Source organism: Corythoichthys intestinalis, chromosome 2 (assembly GCF_030265065.1).
Source record: "Corythoichthys intestinalis isolate RoL2023-P3 chromosome 2, ASM3026506v1, whole genome shotgun sequence".
Lineage (NCBI taxonomy): Eukaryota > Metazoa > Chordata > Actinopteri > Syngnathiformes > Syngnathidae > Corythoichthys > Corythoichthys intestinalis.
This window is the reverse complement of record NC_080396.1, coordinates 69,856,323-69,871,699: the sequence shown is the minus strand read 5'-3', so window position 1 is coordinate 69,871,699 and position 15,377 is coordinate 69,856,323. Positions and strand designations below refer to the sequence as shown.

General features: G+C 41.8%; 1 protein-coding gene across 3 annotated transcripts in view; it reads right to left on the bottom strand.

Annotated features, from left to right (window-relative positions):
- The window catches only part of LOC130912213 (metabotropic glutamate receptor 4-like), a 355,496-nt gene that overhangs the window by 53,859 nt on the left and 286,260 nt on the right, over positions 1-15,377 (bottom strand). For all 3 annotated transcript variants that reach the window (XM_057830131.1, XM_057830130.1, XM_057830132.1), the window contains exons 5-6: positions 10,041-10,195; positions 3,669-3,809 (exon numbers count right to left, since the gene is read on the bottom strand). In XM_057830131.1, coding sequence (XP_057686114.1) covers positions 3,669-3,809; positions 10,041-10,195 — 296 coding nt within the window. The remainder of the gene's footprint in view (positions 1-3,668; positions 3,810-10,040; positions 10,196-15,377) is intronic.

Sequence of the window (15,377 nt, the reverse complement as noted above, 5' to 3'; positions counted from 1 at the left end):
GCCTGTTTTATGGTTTTCACAGTGTGTTTGTATCTGTGGATGTGTGTGTGTGTGTGGGGGGAGCTGTGTCTTACTGCGCGAATATGATTTACTCTACAACTAATGCCTTTGTATAAAGACATACAGCGCACTCTGCAGAATATGTATTGAATAGTCAGCCACAGCATCATGATCACTTAGAATATTTAATATTGTAGAATATACGAATTCTCCGAACACTTAGAACAGTATTTACTGTAGAGCTTAGTCATATTGGCTGATGAAAATATTTCTAACACTCACAATTGAAGCAAAACTTGTCATGGTAAGATTAGAATATCAGGTACAGTACATTTCATTTTCAATTTGTCATACTTTGTGCCTTGCCACTGTATGATATATACTGTATATATAGATTGTTTTGAATGCAATAGTGATTCAAAAACAATCATACACCACAAGCAACAGAACATTATGCCCTCATTAATAATAGATGTCTAATTTTTTTGCGATTTGTATGCAAGCAACACATTTCTAATTAACACAATTAGTATCAGATAAAGAGGTTACACAGGAAATGGGCTGGTGCAAACTACTTAGTACAGGTAGTCCCTGGGTTACGGACGAGTTCCTTTCCTACACTGGCGACCTAAACCAAATTTCGCTGTAAGTCGGAATCAACCCTTTAAGTATCCCAAAATTTTAAAATAACTATCCAAAAACATGTGTTATCCATCATTGTGTTGTCCTCGCCAAGACGTTGGATTTAAATCCTAGCTAGACAGTGAGCTAAGCTCTAAAATGACGATGTCAGACGTACATGTGGTTTGGTTACTCCGTTCAGCTGCTCATGACAACAACACTTGCAGAATGAAACTAAAATACAAATTAAGTAAATCAGTTTCATCTTCAATAACAGTTATTAAAATAAGTGTTTATAACAAGCTGCTTTTACAGCAATAACAATCCACACAAATGATTAGCATGTGTCAGGCTAGGTTCATACTGCAGGTTTTAATGCTCATTTTTTGTTTTTTTGGCATGTCTGTTCAGACTGCTTGTGTCTATTGTGCCCGTTCAAGTATTGCGCATGCGCACTAACTAGCAGTCTGACACGGGCTAAGCAAACTGACCCGCATGCGCAGAAGCATCAAAACAAATAACTACACATACTGGCTGTACGACATTCTAGAGTGATCATATTTTGATTTCCAAAAAGAGGACACAAATAACAGACATAAATTATCCCTGTTTAGTCTTATATTTAAAGTTATATGGATTGATAGCACTGTGCATGCATGACGCACACACATGCGGTATGTTTGACCCGACTCTCGGCCATGTAAGTGATATTGAAATCAATATTGCGCGGAATTGGCACACAGAAAGAAAACCGAGCATTCTCAAGGCCGAGTTATGCTTCTGCGGCAGACCTACGCCTCCAAGGCAAACCCAATTTACAAACCTTCCCCTTAGCCTGACGTGCATCTCCTCAATTTTCTGACTTCGTGTCGCATCAACGAAGTGGACGGCTATCGGTCCGCTCAGACTGTTGTTTCCGGTTCAGCACAAAATCACCACCATTTTCAAATATTGTTGTGCTACACGAAATAATGAACCAAGCTGACGAGAGTATCATCAAAGAGGTCCGCAAGTACGACAACCTCTACAATGTCTCATTAAGACATTACAAAGATTGCCAAATGGCAAACAATTCGTGATTGCCAAATGGCAAACGATTCGTGAAGATCCACATTCAAGCTTTCAATCTTGCATTGTTTATTTTTTTTCTCTGTTGGCATTGTGTTACCGGAAGAAAACTAGAGGAAGTCGACAAGCGTCCCTCAAAACCGGATAAACACAACGCCACACCCCTCTGGTGGCTTGAATTACAGAGCAATGCGCTCCCTTGCAGCAGAACTAATGAATTGACGCCGTAGTCGCTTCGCCGTCACCGCAATGCAGGAGCATAACTCAGGCTTATCTTTTTTTTCTTTCTTTTTCCTCATGACTGTCAAGCCGGCCTCCTGCCTAAAACCGAGTTCAAGCTAGCTGCTAATGCTAATGCACAGCTCCACCGCTGCCGCAGCTCCCTGTCTCTCTCACTTTTTGCTGATATAATTGCTTCATGAATTCGATTTGTTCAGACTCAAGCCACATCATGGAAAAATGTGGCCCATATCGAATTTTAACCACATATGAAAGTGATACAAATTGGACTCGAAATGGTCCACTTCTATGCGACTTGTCTTGTTCAGACCGTCAAGTTAATGACTCACTCGAGTCGGAAAAGCACGAAAAAAATCGCATTTGTGAATTATGACCTGCGATCTGAATCTGAGAGAGAGTGAGAACCAAAAGTGGTATTTGCCATGTGGCATTTTTTTGCCATGTGGCAAAAACGTTTTGCCGTGTGGCATTTTTTTTTGCCATGTGGCATTTTTTTTTTGCCATGTGGCAATTTTTTTTGCCATGTGGCATTTTTTTTGCCATATGGCAAAATGGATTTTGCCATATGGCATTTATTTGAAATTTGCATGTGGCCATTTAAAATGAAAATACAATTTGGAAGTGCATAGCCGTCAATGGCATGGACTTGTATGGCCTGCAAAACAGCCATATACGCAAAAAAATGCAATTTACCCCCCCACAAACCAGAATGCATTTTGCCACATACCCCAAATAAATGCCACATTGCAAAATCCATTTTGCCACATGACAAAAAAAATACCACATGGCAAAAGTTTTTTGCCACATGCCAAAATAAATTTGCCACATGCCAAAAAAATGCCACATGGCAAAAAAATTCTGCCAAATGGCAAAAAAAGTGCCGCATGGCAAAAATGTTTTGCCACATGGCAAGAAAAAAAAATGTCACATGGCAAAAAACACTTTTGGTTTTCGGCCCTGCTGGAGAGGAATCTAGTCTCAGTTAGCATCCACACAGCATTAAAAACAATCACATAAACGTGTCCCAAGCATTCAAACGTACTTGAAAACGCAAAATAAACAGGACAAAAGGTGTTATATACAGGTGTTGCTTCGTAAGCAACTAATGTGCTCGCAGGCTTGCAGCTGTAATGTTTCCCCTCTCCTTCTCACTTGGCTGCGCGACTTCTTTGTGGGAGCAAATGCGCTCTTCTTGCACATGTGCCGAAATAAAAGCATGCATCACAAAACATAAGTCAATATTAACATTAACATAAAAAAACGACTGGAGACAAAATAGCGGACGAGACTCAGGTGTCATAGTCGAAATCACTTATGTTGTGTACATCGTAACCCGGGGACTGCCTGTATTAAGAAGGGCATTCCGCTCCTCTTTGTGTATTGCGATACTTTAACATGCTGTGAATGCATCTTTCAGGGATGTGATTTAACCATTACTGGTCACAGCTACAAATCAGCCTTCTTGCTTCGCAGTGTTGTAAACGCAATCACTGACAGTCTGGGGATCTCTGTGACTTTAATGACCTAACAGCTTCATTTCAGTGTAAATCATTGGATTTAGGTTCTATTGATTAGCACTTGGTGATGGGGTTTTGTGATCGCTATTGACGTCTTCTAGAAATTAGCCACCACACCTACTAAGAGTCACAATACAGGTAATATTGAATTCAGGGCCCAATTTACTTGGTGAAAGTGTTCCTTTGCGTGAAAGCCTCCGTCACTAATTAGCGTGGACTCACTTGTGCACTTTTTGATGCCAGAGCCTTTTTTCACAGCATGTCGACTAAGTTTGCACTGAAAGTTGTTCTCCCAGAACTCTGCAAACCAGATGTTTCTCCTGTTGTTCTCCAGTGTTCGACTGATGAAGTAGCGGTCAAACCCTGGAAGAGAACAGTTTCTGATTTAAACATGACTCACCAAACTGACTTTGAAGATTTCATTTATTTATTTATTTTTGACATTTTTTCCTACAAAAGGAAGTCTGCCATTACCAAGTTCAGTGTGTGAGTATGATTGCCGCTGAATGTAATTTAAGGGGGGAAAAAATGCTTTTTCAAATACAGCACCTCTTAAGATTACAAGCTTTTGACTTACAATATTTTTAGGCTGTTTTGCTCATTCATCTTAGCAGCACCCAGGGCAGACCACTTAAGAACGTTCAACAAGTTGTCCTGGAGCCACTCCTTTGATATCTTATCTGTGTCCGTAGGCTCTTTTTTATACAGAAAGATAAACTGTGGCCTCTGGAGCAAGTTTTCCTCCAGGATATCTCTGTATATTTCTTCATTCTGGTTTCCATCCATTCTGACTAGCCCTAAAGTTGCTGCCACTGAAAAATATTCTGACGCATGATACGCAAGTTGCAACCATCATGTCAGTGGCGGTTCTAGGATTTTTCTCAAAAAGGGGCCATGAAGGGGCCACATGTAACCAGTGTTGGGCACGTTACTTTAAAAAAGTAATTAGTTACATTACTCACTACTTCTTCCAAAAAGTAACTGAGTTAGTAACTGAATTACTCTATAGTAAAAGTAACTAGTTACCAGGGAAAGTAACTATTTCCGTTACTTTAAAAAGAACTTGTTGTATGTCAAAGAATTTGAAATTTTCTGAGCAGTATTCGAGTCAGTGGAATAGAGAAGAACAGACAGGTAGTTAACTTGTTAGGTGCTTCAGCAGATTTGAATTGCTTACCACAGATGTCGACAAAAGCTTTGCCCCGGGACATAAATAACACATTACATGCAGGTTATTTCCTTTAATTTCGCCAAAATTGAAATAGTGTCTATATCTCCACCTCTTAAAGGACATTTTTTCTTCTGAATGCTCTGCCATCCCGACACTGTGCATCTGTTTTGCGTGTGTGTGTTTGCCGCACGCGCTGTTCCGCTTTGCGTGTGAAATCACCGGCTCTGATTGGCTCGCCACGACACATGACTCTAACCCTCAGCCAATCACAATCACTTCCATCGCATCTCTCGAGGGGATGCATTCGGGTAGGCTGGTTTCCCGACAATTCACGTCACCTTCAAAGCGTCTGCCGTCCTCAAGATGGAAGCAGAATTATTGCTGGCTGACAGTGGGAGATGGGAACGAGGCTAGCATCAGGTGTAGCAAACACAGAAACGTTACCAAACTTTGGAAAGCATTGTCTAATTGAATGAGCAGGGACAAACAGCTTGGAGTCAGAAGTACGTGCGCTATTCTCGAACCTGAACGCACCCCAAGTCTTGGATGGCAAATCAACAGAGCAGCGAGTCGGCTCGACATGGCTGGTAGTTTCTTCAATTTATTCAGAGTAAGTAACGCACCGCTTTTGACCTTCAGTAACGGTAACGGCGTTGTAACGGCGGAAAAAGTAATTAGTTAGATTACCCCGTTACTGAAAAAATAACGCCGTTACGTAACGGCAACCCAAGTGTTGCTGCCATCTTTGTACAGTATTTGTTTTGGTCAACAAGGCAATACACAAATGATCCCGCATTTGGCAGTAAAAATATCTTTGCTTGATACTCGTCAAGCAAGTTTGTGATGATTTGTATTTAAAGGTGCGCAATGTAAGATTTGCTATTCAGTTATTCATGAAATGGCCATAACATTTCAATAAAAATTAAAGAAACATCTATTTTGGAAACACTTCTAAAATCGATGTGAGATTTTCCCATTTTAAAAGACGATTTACACAGTGGCGCGGGAAGTGGGGTGCTGAGGGAGCTCCAGCCCACCCTGGTGTTGAGGAGGAAAAAGTGTTTGGGAAGATTCTTTTTTGTTTGTTTGTTTTGTTTTGTTAAAAATAAATAAATGAATAAATAAAACTTTGAAATGATAAAGTATTCAACTTTTGGGATTAAATATATATGCTGAAAAGGTTTTTTTGTTGTTGTTGTTAATACCATGGTCAACACCTGACACCTCTCTTGCTAACGGGTCACGTTGAATGAGGCGCGATTGTAATGGAAAAGTTAACTGTTGACAGAAGAGGCGTTAACATGGTGCAAAAATAAATTTGCAATTTCTTTCTTTAAAAAAACAGCGAAATGTTCTAAAATTAAATTTGAGGTCCAAAATGAAGATTTTGATGATAGTTCTGTCTACTTTTGGTGTTTTCAAACAGGTAAGACATGTTTGGATTGTAGCCATATTATTGTTTGTTGTTGCTGTTTAGCTGCCGCTGTGCAGAGCGCTGTTGGATATTCGTGTGCAATTTATTTCAGTGTTGTGAAAAGAGAGTGTTACAATGAGGCTTATTTAACATTTCTTCTTCTTCTAGCTGTACTGATTTGCGTTATAATACATGGGCATTTTTATTTCCAATACAAAAACTCCAACAGGCACTGTCAGTGAAATAGAACGCTATCTTTGGAGTAGCCCAGTAGCAGTAAACTATCCAGCATGCGAGTGTACTGCCATTGTGCACACCTTGTATGGAAAAAAACACGTGAGCATGACAAATTTGGACCGAAATGGCTGTTTTTAGACGAGAAACACTAAAGTAGATCCTCAGCACCCTCTACCATTAGTGACTTTCAGTGCCCCTGGATTTACGTGTCGCAGATTTCTTTCTCTTTTGCTTCCGTGTTCATCAGCGGCCAATCATGAGACCGGTTTCCAGTCTTCGTCCGGGCTCCCACGGCACTGTCAATCAAGGCAGCGCCAAATTTGACAAACAGCCTGAATTATGTCTACCACTCAAGGAAAAAAATGTTGTTCGGAATCTCAAAGAATTGAAGACAACAAGAGATGAGAGACAAGGATATGCATTCATTTGGTGTGGTTCGGCTACGTTATTTAGCATGTAAGCAATATATTTAGCATGTGGATCCATTGACAGGGGCAAAAATAAAGTCTTTATGTGTGTATATAATTAGTCAGTAATTGAAATGGATGGAGCAATTACAGTGGGGCAAATAAGTATTTAGTCAACCACTAATTGTGCAAGTTCTCCCACTTGAAAATATTAGAGAGGCCTGTAATTGTCAACATGGGTAAACCTCAACCATGAGAGACAGAATGTGGAAAAAAAAAACAGAAAATCACAATGTTTGAGTTTTAAAGAATTTATTTGCAAATCATGGTGGAAAATAAGTATTTGGTCAATACCAAAAGTTCATCTCAATACTTTGTTATGTACCCTTTGTTGGCAATAATGGAGGCCAAACGTTTTCTGTAACTCTTCGCAAGCTTCTCACAGACTGTTGCTGGTATTTTGGCCCATTCCTCCATGCAGATCTCCTCTAGAGCAGTGATGTTTTGGGGCTGTCGTTGGGCAACGCGGACTTTCAACTCCCTCCACAGATTTTCTATGGGGTTTAGATCTGGAGACTGGCTAGGCCACTCCAGGACCTTGAAATGCTTCTTACGAAGCCACTCCTTTGTTGCCCTGGCTGTGTGTTTGGGATCATTGTCATGCTGAAAGACCCAGCCACGTCTCATCTTCAATGCCCTTGCTGATGGAAGGAAATTTCACTCAAAATCTCTCGATACATGGCCCCATTCATTCTTTCCTTTACACAGATCGGTCGTCCTGGTCCCTTTGCAGAAAAAAAGGCCCAAAGCATGATGTTTCCACCCCATGCTTCACAGTAGGTATGGTGTTCTTCTGATGCAATTTAGTATTCTTTCTCCTCCAGACATGAAAACCTGTGTTTCTACCAAAAAGTTCTATTTTGGTTTCATCTGACTGTAACACATTCTCCCAGTCCTCTTCTGGATCATCCAGATGGTCTCTAGCGCAGGGGTCCCCATCTGCCGGGCCGCGGACCGGTACCGGTACCGTGGCGCATTTGCTACCGGGCCGCAAAGAAAAAATAATTTAATAACGACCGCATTCTGGCCGAATTAACCCTGTGCCCCTGCTTAATACACCAATATCTCTGTCTACTCTAGATATAATACTACAGGATAAATTACAATGTTGTCATAGAAGTCCTTTGATTGGACTGCTAGCAGTACATCTTGTTTGTGTATATAATATATCTATGTGCGCTTGTCCTCGTTAATAGCGTATTACTAGGCCGCGGCGCATCACATTTGTTCCCGGAAATAATTAGGCCCCACACGAGCGAAGATAACAGGAAAACAGACGTCTTTGGAAATATTTTTTTTACGGCGAAAAGGATATTTTTACGGCGAAAAGGGCACCTGAGCCGACAACCTCGAAGACCCACGAACTGCGAAGGAGTGGATTCGTGACCCATTTGTGAATAAACAGAGAGATCGCAAATGACGGCGACCTTATTAAACGTACATTTGAGACAACAACTCTACCGAGGTTCTGGATTAAAGTAATTCTGGAATATCCTGACATCGCGACAAAAGCATTGAAAACCTTGCTACAATTTCCAACGTCATATCTTTGTGAAGCGGGCTTCTTAATTAATGTTTAACGACAAGGTGAAGTCGCTGATGGTGAGCGTGGTGTGCAGCTGTTGTGTGAAGCTTACATGGCAGGATGAATCTGAGGAGAACTTTTCTACAAGTCCTTCCATGATCGAACGTAAGTTAATATTCCTTTCTTTCAAGAAAGTTTGTAGTGTTTACTTTGGAATCGCTGCATTTGCGCATTTTGCGGCTATGTTTAACGTTACGCGCATGCGCAGAACCGCATTGTTGCAATTTTTGATGGGTTGCAAAATTTGTCAGAACACCGGTCCGTGAAAAAAAAGGACCCAAATAACACCGGTCCGTGGTGCAAAAAAGGTTGGGGACGCCTGCTCTAGCGAACCGCAGACGTTGCCTGGCACGGCCAGACTGTCCTCCCTGTGTTTTTCCAAACACTGAGAGTATAGTCTGGGACCCAGCCCGTTAACGGCCTCTCGAGCAAGTACAAAATCAATCGACAAATCAGATTTGTTTATTTGCGTGACGTGTTCTTAATGAGCAACGTCACTCTTCCGCGTCAGAAGTCGTCTCCACAACAACACAGATGGCGAACAGGAGAGCCGAGAATATGTTCCAATCGACGGTAAAATCAGTTTTAAATTACCAAAAACACATCGACACAAGTCATTGACAACAGTCTGTCTCGCGCTAGCCATGTTGAATATACTCCACTCTCCTCGTATGTTTACTTCCACGTGCAAGTCCCTTGTCCCGCCTGTCGCTGATTGGTCCATTCCGCTGTCTGTTTGCTGTGGCTTGCTCCGCCCTGGAATTTTTATCCGCTTAATGGTGGCCAGACTCAATAGCTGGAACAGCGGTGAGTCTGGAGTACCAGGCTACCGCAGACGGGCCTGGACGTGTACTGGCTTCAGCAGGTGGAAACATCTGGCAGTGCAGGATTTGAGTCCCTCGCGGCGCATTGTGTTACTGATAATAGCCTTTCTTACTGTGGTCCCAGCTCTCTGTAGGTCATTCACTAGGTCCCCCCGTGTGTTTCTGGGGTTTTTGCTCACCGTTCTTGTTATCATTTTGACGCCACGGGGTGAGATCTTGCATGGAGCCCCAGATCTAGGGAGATTATCAGTGGTCTGGTATGTCTTCCATTTTCTAATAATTGCTCCCACAGTTGATTTCTTTACACCAAACGTTTTACCTATTGCAGATTTAGTCTTCCCAGCCTGGTGCAGGTCTACAAGTTTGTCTCTGGTGTCCTTCGACAGCTCTTTGGTCTTGGCCATAGTGGAGTTTGGAGTGTGTCTGACTGAGGTTGTGGACAGGTGTCTTTTATACAGACAATGAGTTAAAACAGGTGCCATTAATACAGGTAACGAGTGGAGCCTCGTTAGACCTCGTTAGAAGAAGTTAGACCTCTTTGACAGCCAGAAATCTTGCTTGTTTGTAGGTGTCCAAATACTTACTTTCCACTCTAATTTGGAAATAAATTCTTTAAAAATCAATCAATGTAATTTTCAGTTTTTTTTCCACATTCTGTCACTCATGGTTGAGGTTTACCCATGTTGACAATTACAGGCCTCTCTAATCTTTACAAGTAGGAGAACTGGCACAATTGGTGGTTGACTAAATACTTATCTACCCCACTGTATGTAACACGGCACTTCGAAAGTATTCATGAAACTAATACCTTTAAGGCTTCAAGTATTTTTCAAAAATTGAGCGCTGATAGTATTAGATCATGAATGTAGTGTTTTTGTCATGGCTGAGTAGGGCACCTTTGATGGATTGTCGTTTTGGCAGGATGGTTACAGCACCTTCAGCCATCTCTTCTTGGTTCAGTATCGGGGAGATTTTGGAGCCCCAGCTGTCTGAACCCACCCAGATAAAATGGCCTGTTTGATTGGCCTTCTTTGCCGCTTGGAGCAGCCGCCTAGAAGACATAAAAGGCTCTGTAAAGTTGTGCAATATGTTGTTATTTGCTGATCTATTAAACGGATGCAGGCATTCATTACCGGCAAACATAAGGTTGTTATTCAAATGCACCCAAAGAGGCAGGTACGCTACTGAGTGTGGACATATTTGCATAAAGCTATAGAGGCAGTCAAAACGAATGGCCTCCGAAGACTGAAAATATCCTCAGAGTACATTCTGGCTGTTGCACAATCACCCCCCTGCCACATTTCTCCAGGCTCGCTGCCAGTGGAAGTAAATATAAGGCGCTGCACGGGCACAGTTGAAAGCTGGAGTGAAGCAACATCAAAATTTAAAACCCCATCTGGCCTCTGTGGCTTTACTGACCCTCATTGCTCCAACAACCCCATAACAAAACACAGACAAGAAACTTAATGTGTTGTAGACATATCTTTTTACGCAGGAATTTTTGTCACGGCAAATATTATCAGTCTATAGTTCCGTGCAAGGCCAATGTATCCTTGGAAAAAAAAATGCGGAGGAGTTGTGAAGTGTTCTTACTAGCTTTTATGACAGCAAGGTTGGGTATTTGATGAGAAATAACAAAAAGAGATTCAAATTTACGAAAGTGTTTTGAGTGCTGTGTATGAAAACAAATTTGAGGAGTAGATTCTAACCAAAAGGCCACAGCAAATAATAAGTGCACTTTCAAACTCAAGGCCGGGGGACCAGATCTGGCCCATAACATCATTTTGTGAAAAAAATTGTGTGTTGTGATCCGCGGATGCGGAGAAAAAGATTGAACCCAAAAACAGACAACAGAGGGGAGGTGTTTGGGGATTTATTAATCACAAATAAAACAAAACACGCGAACGCGGTAAAAAGGGAATAACAAAAGGGGTCCGTAACAAATAGGTCAACGGGGATCAAACACGCGAAAACCGAGCGAAGGGCAGAGAGCCAAAAAGACAAACGAAAATACACTCAATACCTGCACAAGGTAGGGGATCACAAAACTAAGACATCCGACGAACTAGAAGGCAAATACAAAGCGACTCGAAAGCAGTACGTGTTAATGGCGACCAGCTAGAGAAATATCTCGGCGTTCTTCTGCCGGATAACCTGCGTTTATGTACTATAGCTGACGAGCAGGGATTAGCTGCAGGTGTGACGTCAGCACGCCCCCACAGCCGGCTCTGCAACAAAAACAAATTCTGACAAGCAGCAGAATGTGACATTGTGTGCATGGACTTCATTTTTCTGGCTTTGATACCAAAATTCCTGTTTGTCACTCTTAAAAATTTTGGCATATCACAAGCATTTTTTAAAAACTTGCTTCTGATTTCAAAACCATTCTTGGTCAATTTACATTTGCCAGCCCCTCGAAGGAACTCGTTACTAAGATGTGACAAAATAATGATAACACGGAGAAAAATTAAAAATGAAAAGTCATCTAGACTTCTATGCTGGTTTACTAAAGCAACATTTCGCTGCCAATTTTTGCAAGTGTTACAGTATATATTAATATCGAATATTAGAACTGATGTAATCTAGTTAATTACACCAGGAAGGTATTTTTCTGTACCATTTTGCAACGTAACTCAGTGAGCAACAGGTGTCTAGTCAAGAATACGATACAGTTAACTTTAATTATGCTACAAAGCCAATCATAGCAATGACAGTGTTGGCTATGTGCAGGTTGGCTAGCTAAAAGCAGTGCAGCCGAGTAAAGAGATGCAGAAGCTAACCCCTTATCGTGGTGAAAGGAACGGGCAGCGATATTGCACTCATCAAGCCAAAGTAAAAAAGAAATGTGGTTCTTTTAAGATTGAATGGCTGTCGGGGTATGTGCAAATTGAAGAACAAGTGGTGAAACTAGGTGATATTTTATTAAATTTTCACCATTCAAACACCAGAAAAGCTTCTATTGCTTGCTGTGTCTGAGTGCCTCGGCATCCCACCAGGTAGCATGCTAGATCTCTCCTTCATTTAGTTTTCCCAATTGTCTCGGTGTCCCGCTAAGCGGCATACAAAGATCTTGCGTCAACAGAATCAACCCATCTGCCCACCTCTTGCCTCATTGTCTAATTTTGTATCAAAGTGCATCCGAATCATTTGCACTTACAAGTGAATATTAACTACAGCGAAGAAAATAAGTATTTGAACACCCTGCGATTTTGCAAGTTCTTCCACTTAGAAATGATGTGCGGGTTTGATTTTCAAGGTAGGTACTGTGAGAGACAATCAAAAGAATAAAAAAATCCAGAAATCACAATGTATGATTTTTTAACAATTTATTTGTATTATACTGCTGCAAATATGTATCTAAACACCTGTCCATTAGCTAGAATTGTGAGCCTCAAAGACCTGTTAGTCGCCTTTAAAAAGTACAGCGAATAAGTGGAGTGGAGGTGGGCTTTTTGAGTCTGACTTTTGACCAGTTTGAGGCGGTTGGCTGCATATAAACACCTGTCCACCCCATATAACCAGGAAAACTCCAATTCCTAATATGGTCAAGACCAAAGAGCTATTCAAAGATACCAGAGACAGAACTGTAGAACTCTACAAGGCTGGACAGGGATACGGGGCAATTGCCGAGCAGCTTGGTGATATAAGATCCACCGTTAAAAAACTATTACAAAATGGAAGAAGCTAAACATGACTGTCAATCTCCCTCGGACTGGAGCTCCATGTAAGATCTAACTTGTAGGGTCTCAATGATCCTAGGAATGGTGAGGAATCAGCCAAGAACTACACAGGAGGAGCTGGTCAATGACCTGAAAGGAGCTGGGACCACCAATTCTAAGGAGAACACCATCCCTTTTCCAGTCTGGCTTTCGAGCTCATCATAGCACTGAAACCGCATTAGTTAAAGTAACTAATGACTTGTTACTTGCCGCTGACGTTGGATTAGTCTCGATCCTGGTTCTGTTGGACCTGAGCGCAGCCTTTGACACAATCGACCATAATATCTTATTGCAGAGATTAGAATGTGACATAGGCATTAGAGGAGCAGCCCTCTGCTGGTTTAAATCATATTTATCTAATAGGTACCAGTTTGTCAATGTAAACCAACAATCATCATCGTACTCTAGAGTTAGTTATGGTGTGCTGCAAGGATCTGTCCTCGGGCCCATCTTGTTTACGCTGTATATGCTTCCTCTAGGTAATATCATCAGAAAACATAGCATTAACTTTCATTGTTACGCTGACGACACACAACTGTATTTATCAATTAAACCTGGGCAGGTCAGGCAAGTAGAAAAACTAAGCGCCTGCGTCCGAGATATAGATACCTGAATGAGCACTAACTATCTTCTGCTTAACCCTGAAAAGACAGAAGTCCTTATAATAGGCCCGAAAAGTGTTAGAGACTCTTTAGCTGCCCAGATAGTCACTCTGGACAATGTAAGTGTAGCCTCCAGCACCACAGTTAAAAACCTAGGAGTTTTATTTGACCCTGACTTATCGTTTAAAGCACACATTAAACAAACCTGTAGAACGGCTTTCTTTCACCTGCGCAACATCGCCCAAATTAGAAATATTTTATCTAAAAGCGATGCAGAAAAATTAATTCACGCGTTCGTTACATCGAGATTGGATTACTGTAACTCCCTACTTGCAGCTTGTCCTAAAAGCTCTCTAAAAGGTCTTCAGCTAGTCCAAAACGCAGCAGCAAGACTTTTAACAGGAACCAATAGAAGAGAGCACATCACCCCTGTGCTCCAGGCACTTCACTGGCTTCCAGTCGAGTTTAGAATTAAATTTAAAATACTTCTTCTTACATTTAAGACCATTAATGGGTTGGGGCCACCTTATCTCACCGATGCTCTGGTTCCATACCGCCCCAACAGAACACTCCGATCTCAGAATGCAGGTCTACTGGTAGTTCCCAGGGTTCATAAAAGTACTGTCGGAGCTAGAGCCTTTAGCCACCAAGCCCCTGTTTTATGGAATCAGCTTCCAGCTAGTATTAAAGAAGCCGAGACAGTTTGCACATTTAAGATTAGATTAAAAACGTTCCTATTCGACAAAGCTTATGGTTAGGCTAGTTGAAGTCGGAGTAGACTCACAGTTTAGTCTAAGCTGCACTAGAAGCTATAATGCTGGGGGCAGTACAGCCGCTGAGTTCTATCTCCTTTTCTTACTCTACCTACCACTTGTCTTACTTTATTTCTATTTTCCAATGTTAATATCTAGTTGTCTAGTCTCTTCATCACTAGTCACCCGGTGTCCCCTTTCCCCCCTCCCCTCTGGGGAGGGGCTATTTTTCAGCTGCAGCCTCCTGACTGTCCGGACCCCTGGCTGGATAGACGTCCTCGCTGCTACCCCCATCTCATCTGACTAGAGGGACTTCTTCTTGCACCTTCACTCCACTGTATTTTTACGGACTATAATTTTGCTTGCTAATTCCCATTAGCCGTTCTGGGGTTCCTGTCTATCCGTCCTGGGAGTGGATCTCTCCTGACTGTGGTACTCCCCAAGGTTTCTCATTTTTCTCCCAATTGACTCTGGAGTTTTGGGAGTTTTTCCTTGCCGGCATGGAGGGTCTTAAGGATAGGGGATACCCAGGACTTGAACTGCATCTATTCATCTTTGTTGCTTCATTTCTAATTGTGTATCATATTGCCTCTGTAAAGCCCTTTGAGACTTCTGTTGTGATTGAGGGCTATACAAATAAAAATTGAAATTGAAATTGAAATTGAATTGAATCCCTACTGCAAAGCATCATGCTTTGGGGGTGTTTTTCTGCATACAGGACTAGACAACTGCACTGTACTAAGTAAGGAGTGGATGAGCAGGGCCATGTATTGTGAGTCTTTGGGGAATAACCTACTTCTCTCAGTTAAAACGTTGAAAAATGGCCGGGACTGACAATTCCAACATAACAATCGCCCAAAGCAGACAGCCAGAATAACCAAGGAGTGGCTTCGTAAAAAGCAAATCAAGATTTTGGAGTGACCAGCCAGTCTCCAGACCTAAACCCTTATATAATCTTTGGAGGAAGCTCAAACTCCATGTTTGTCAGTGGCAGCCCAGAAACCTGATTGATTTAGAGAAGATCTGTGTGGAGCAGTGCTGCAAAATCCTTGCTGCAGTGTGTGCAAACCTGGTGAAAAGTTACAGGAAACGTTTGACCTCTGTAATTGTAATCAAAGGCTACTGTACCAAATATTGACATTGATTTCCTCAGGTGTTCA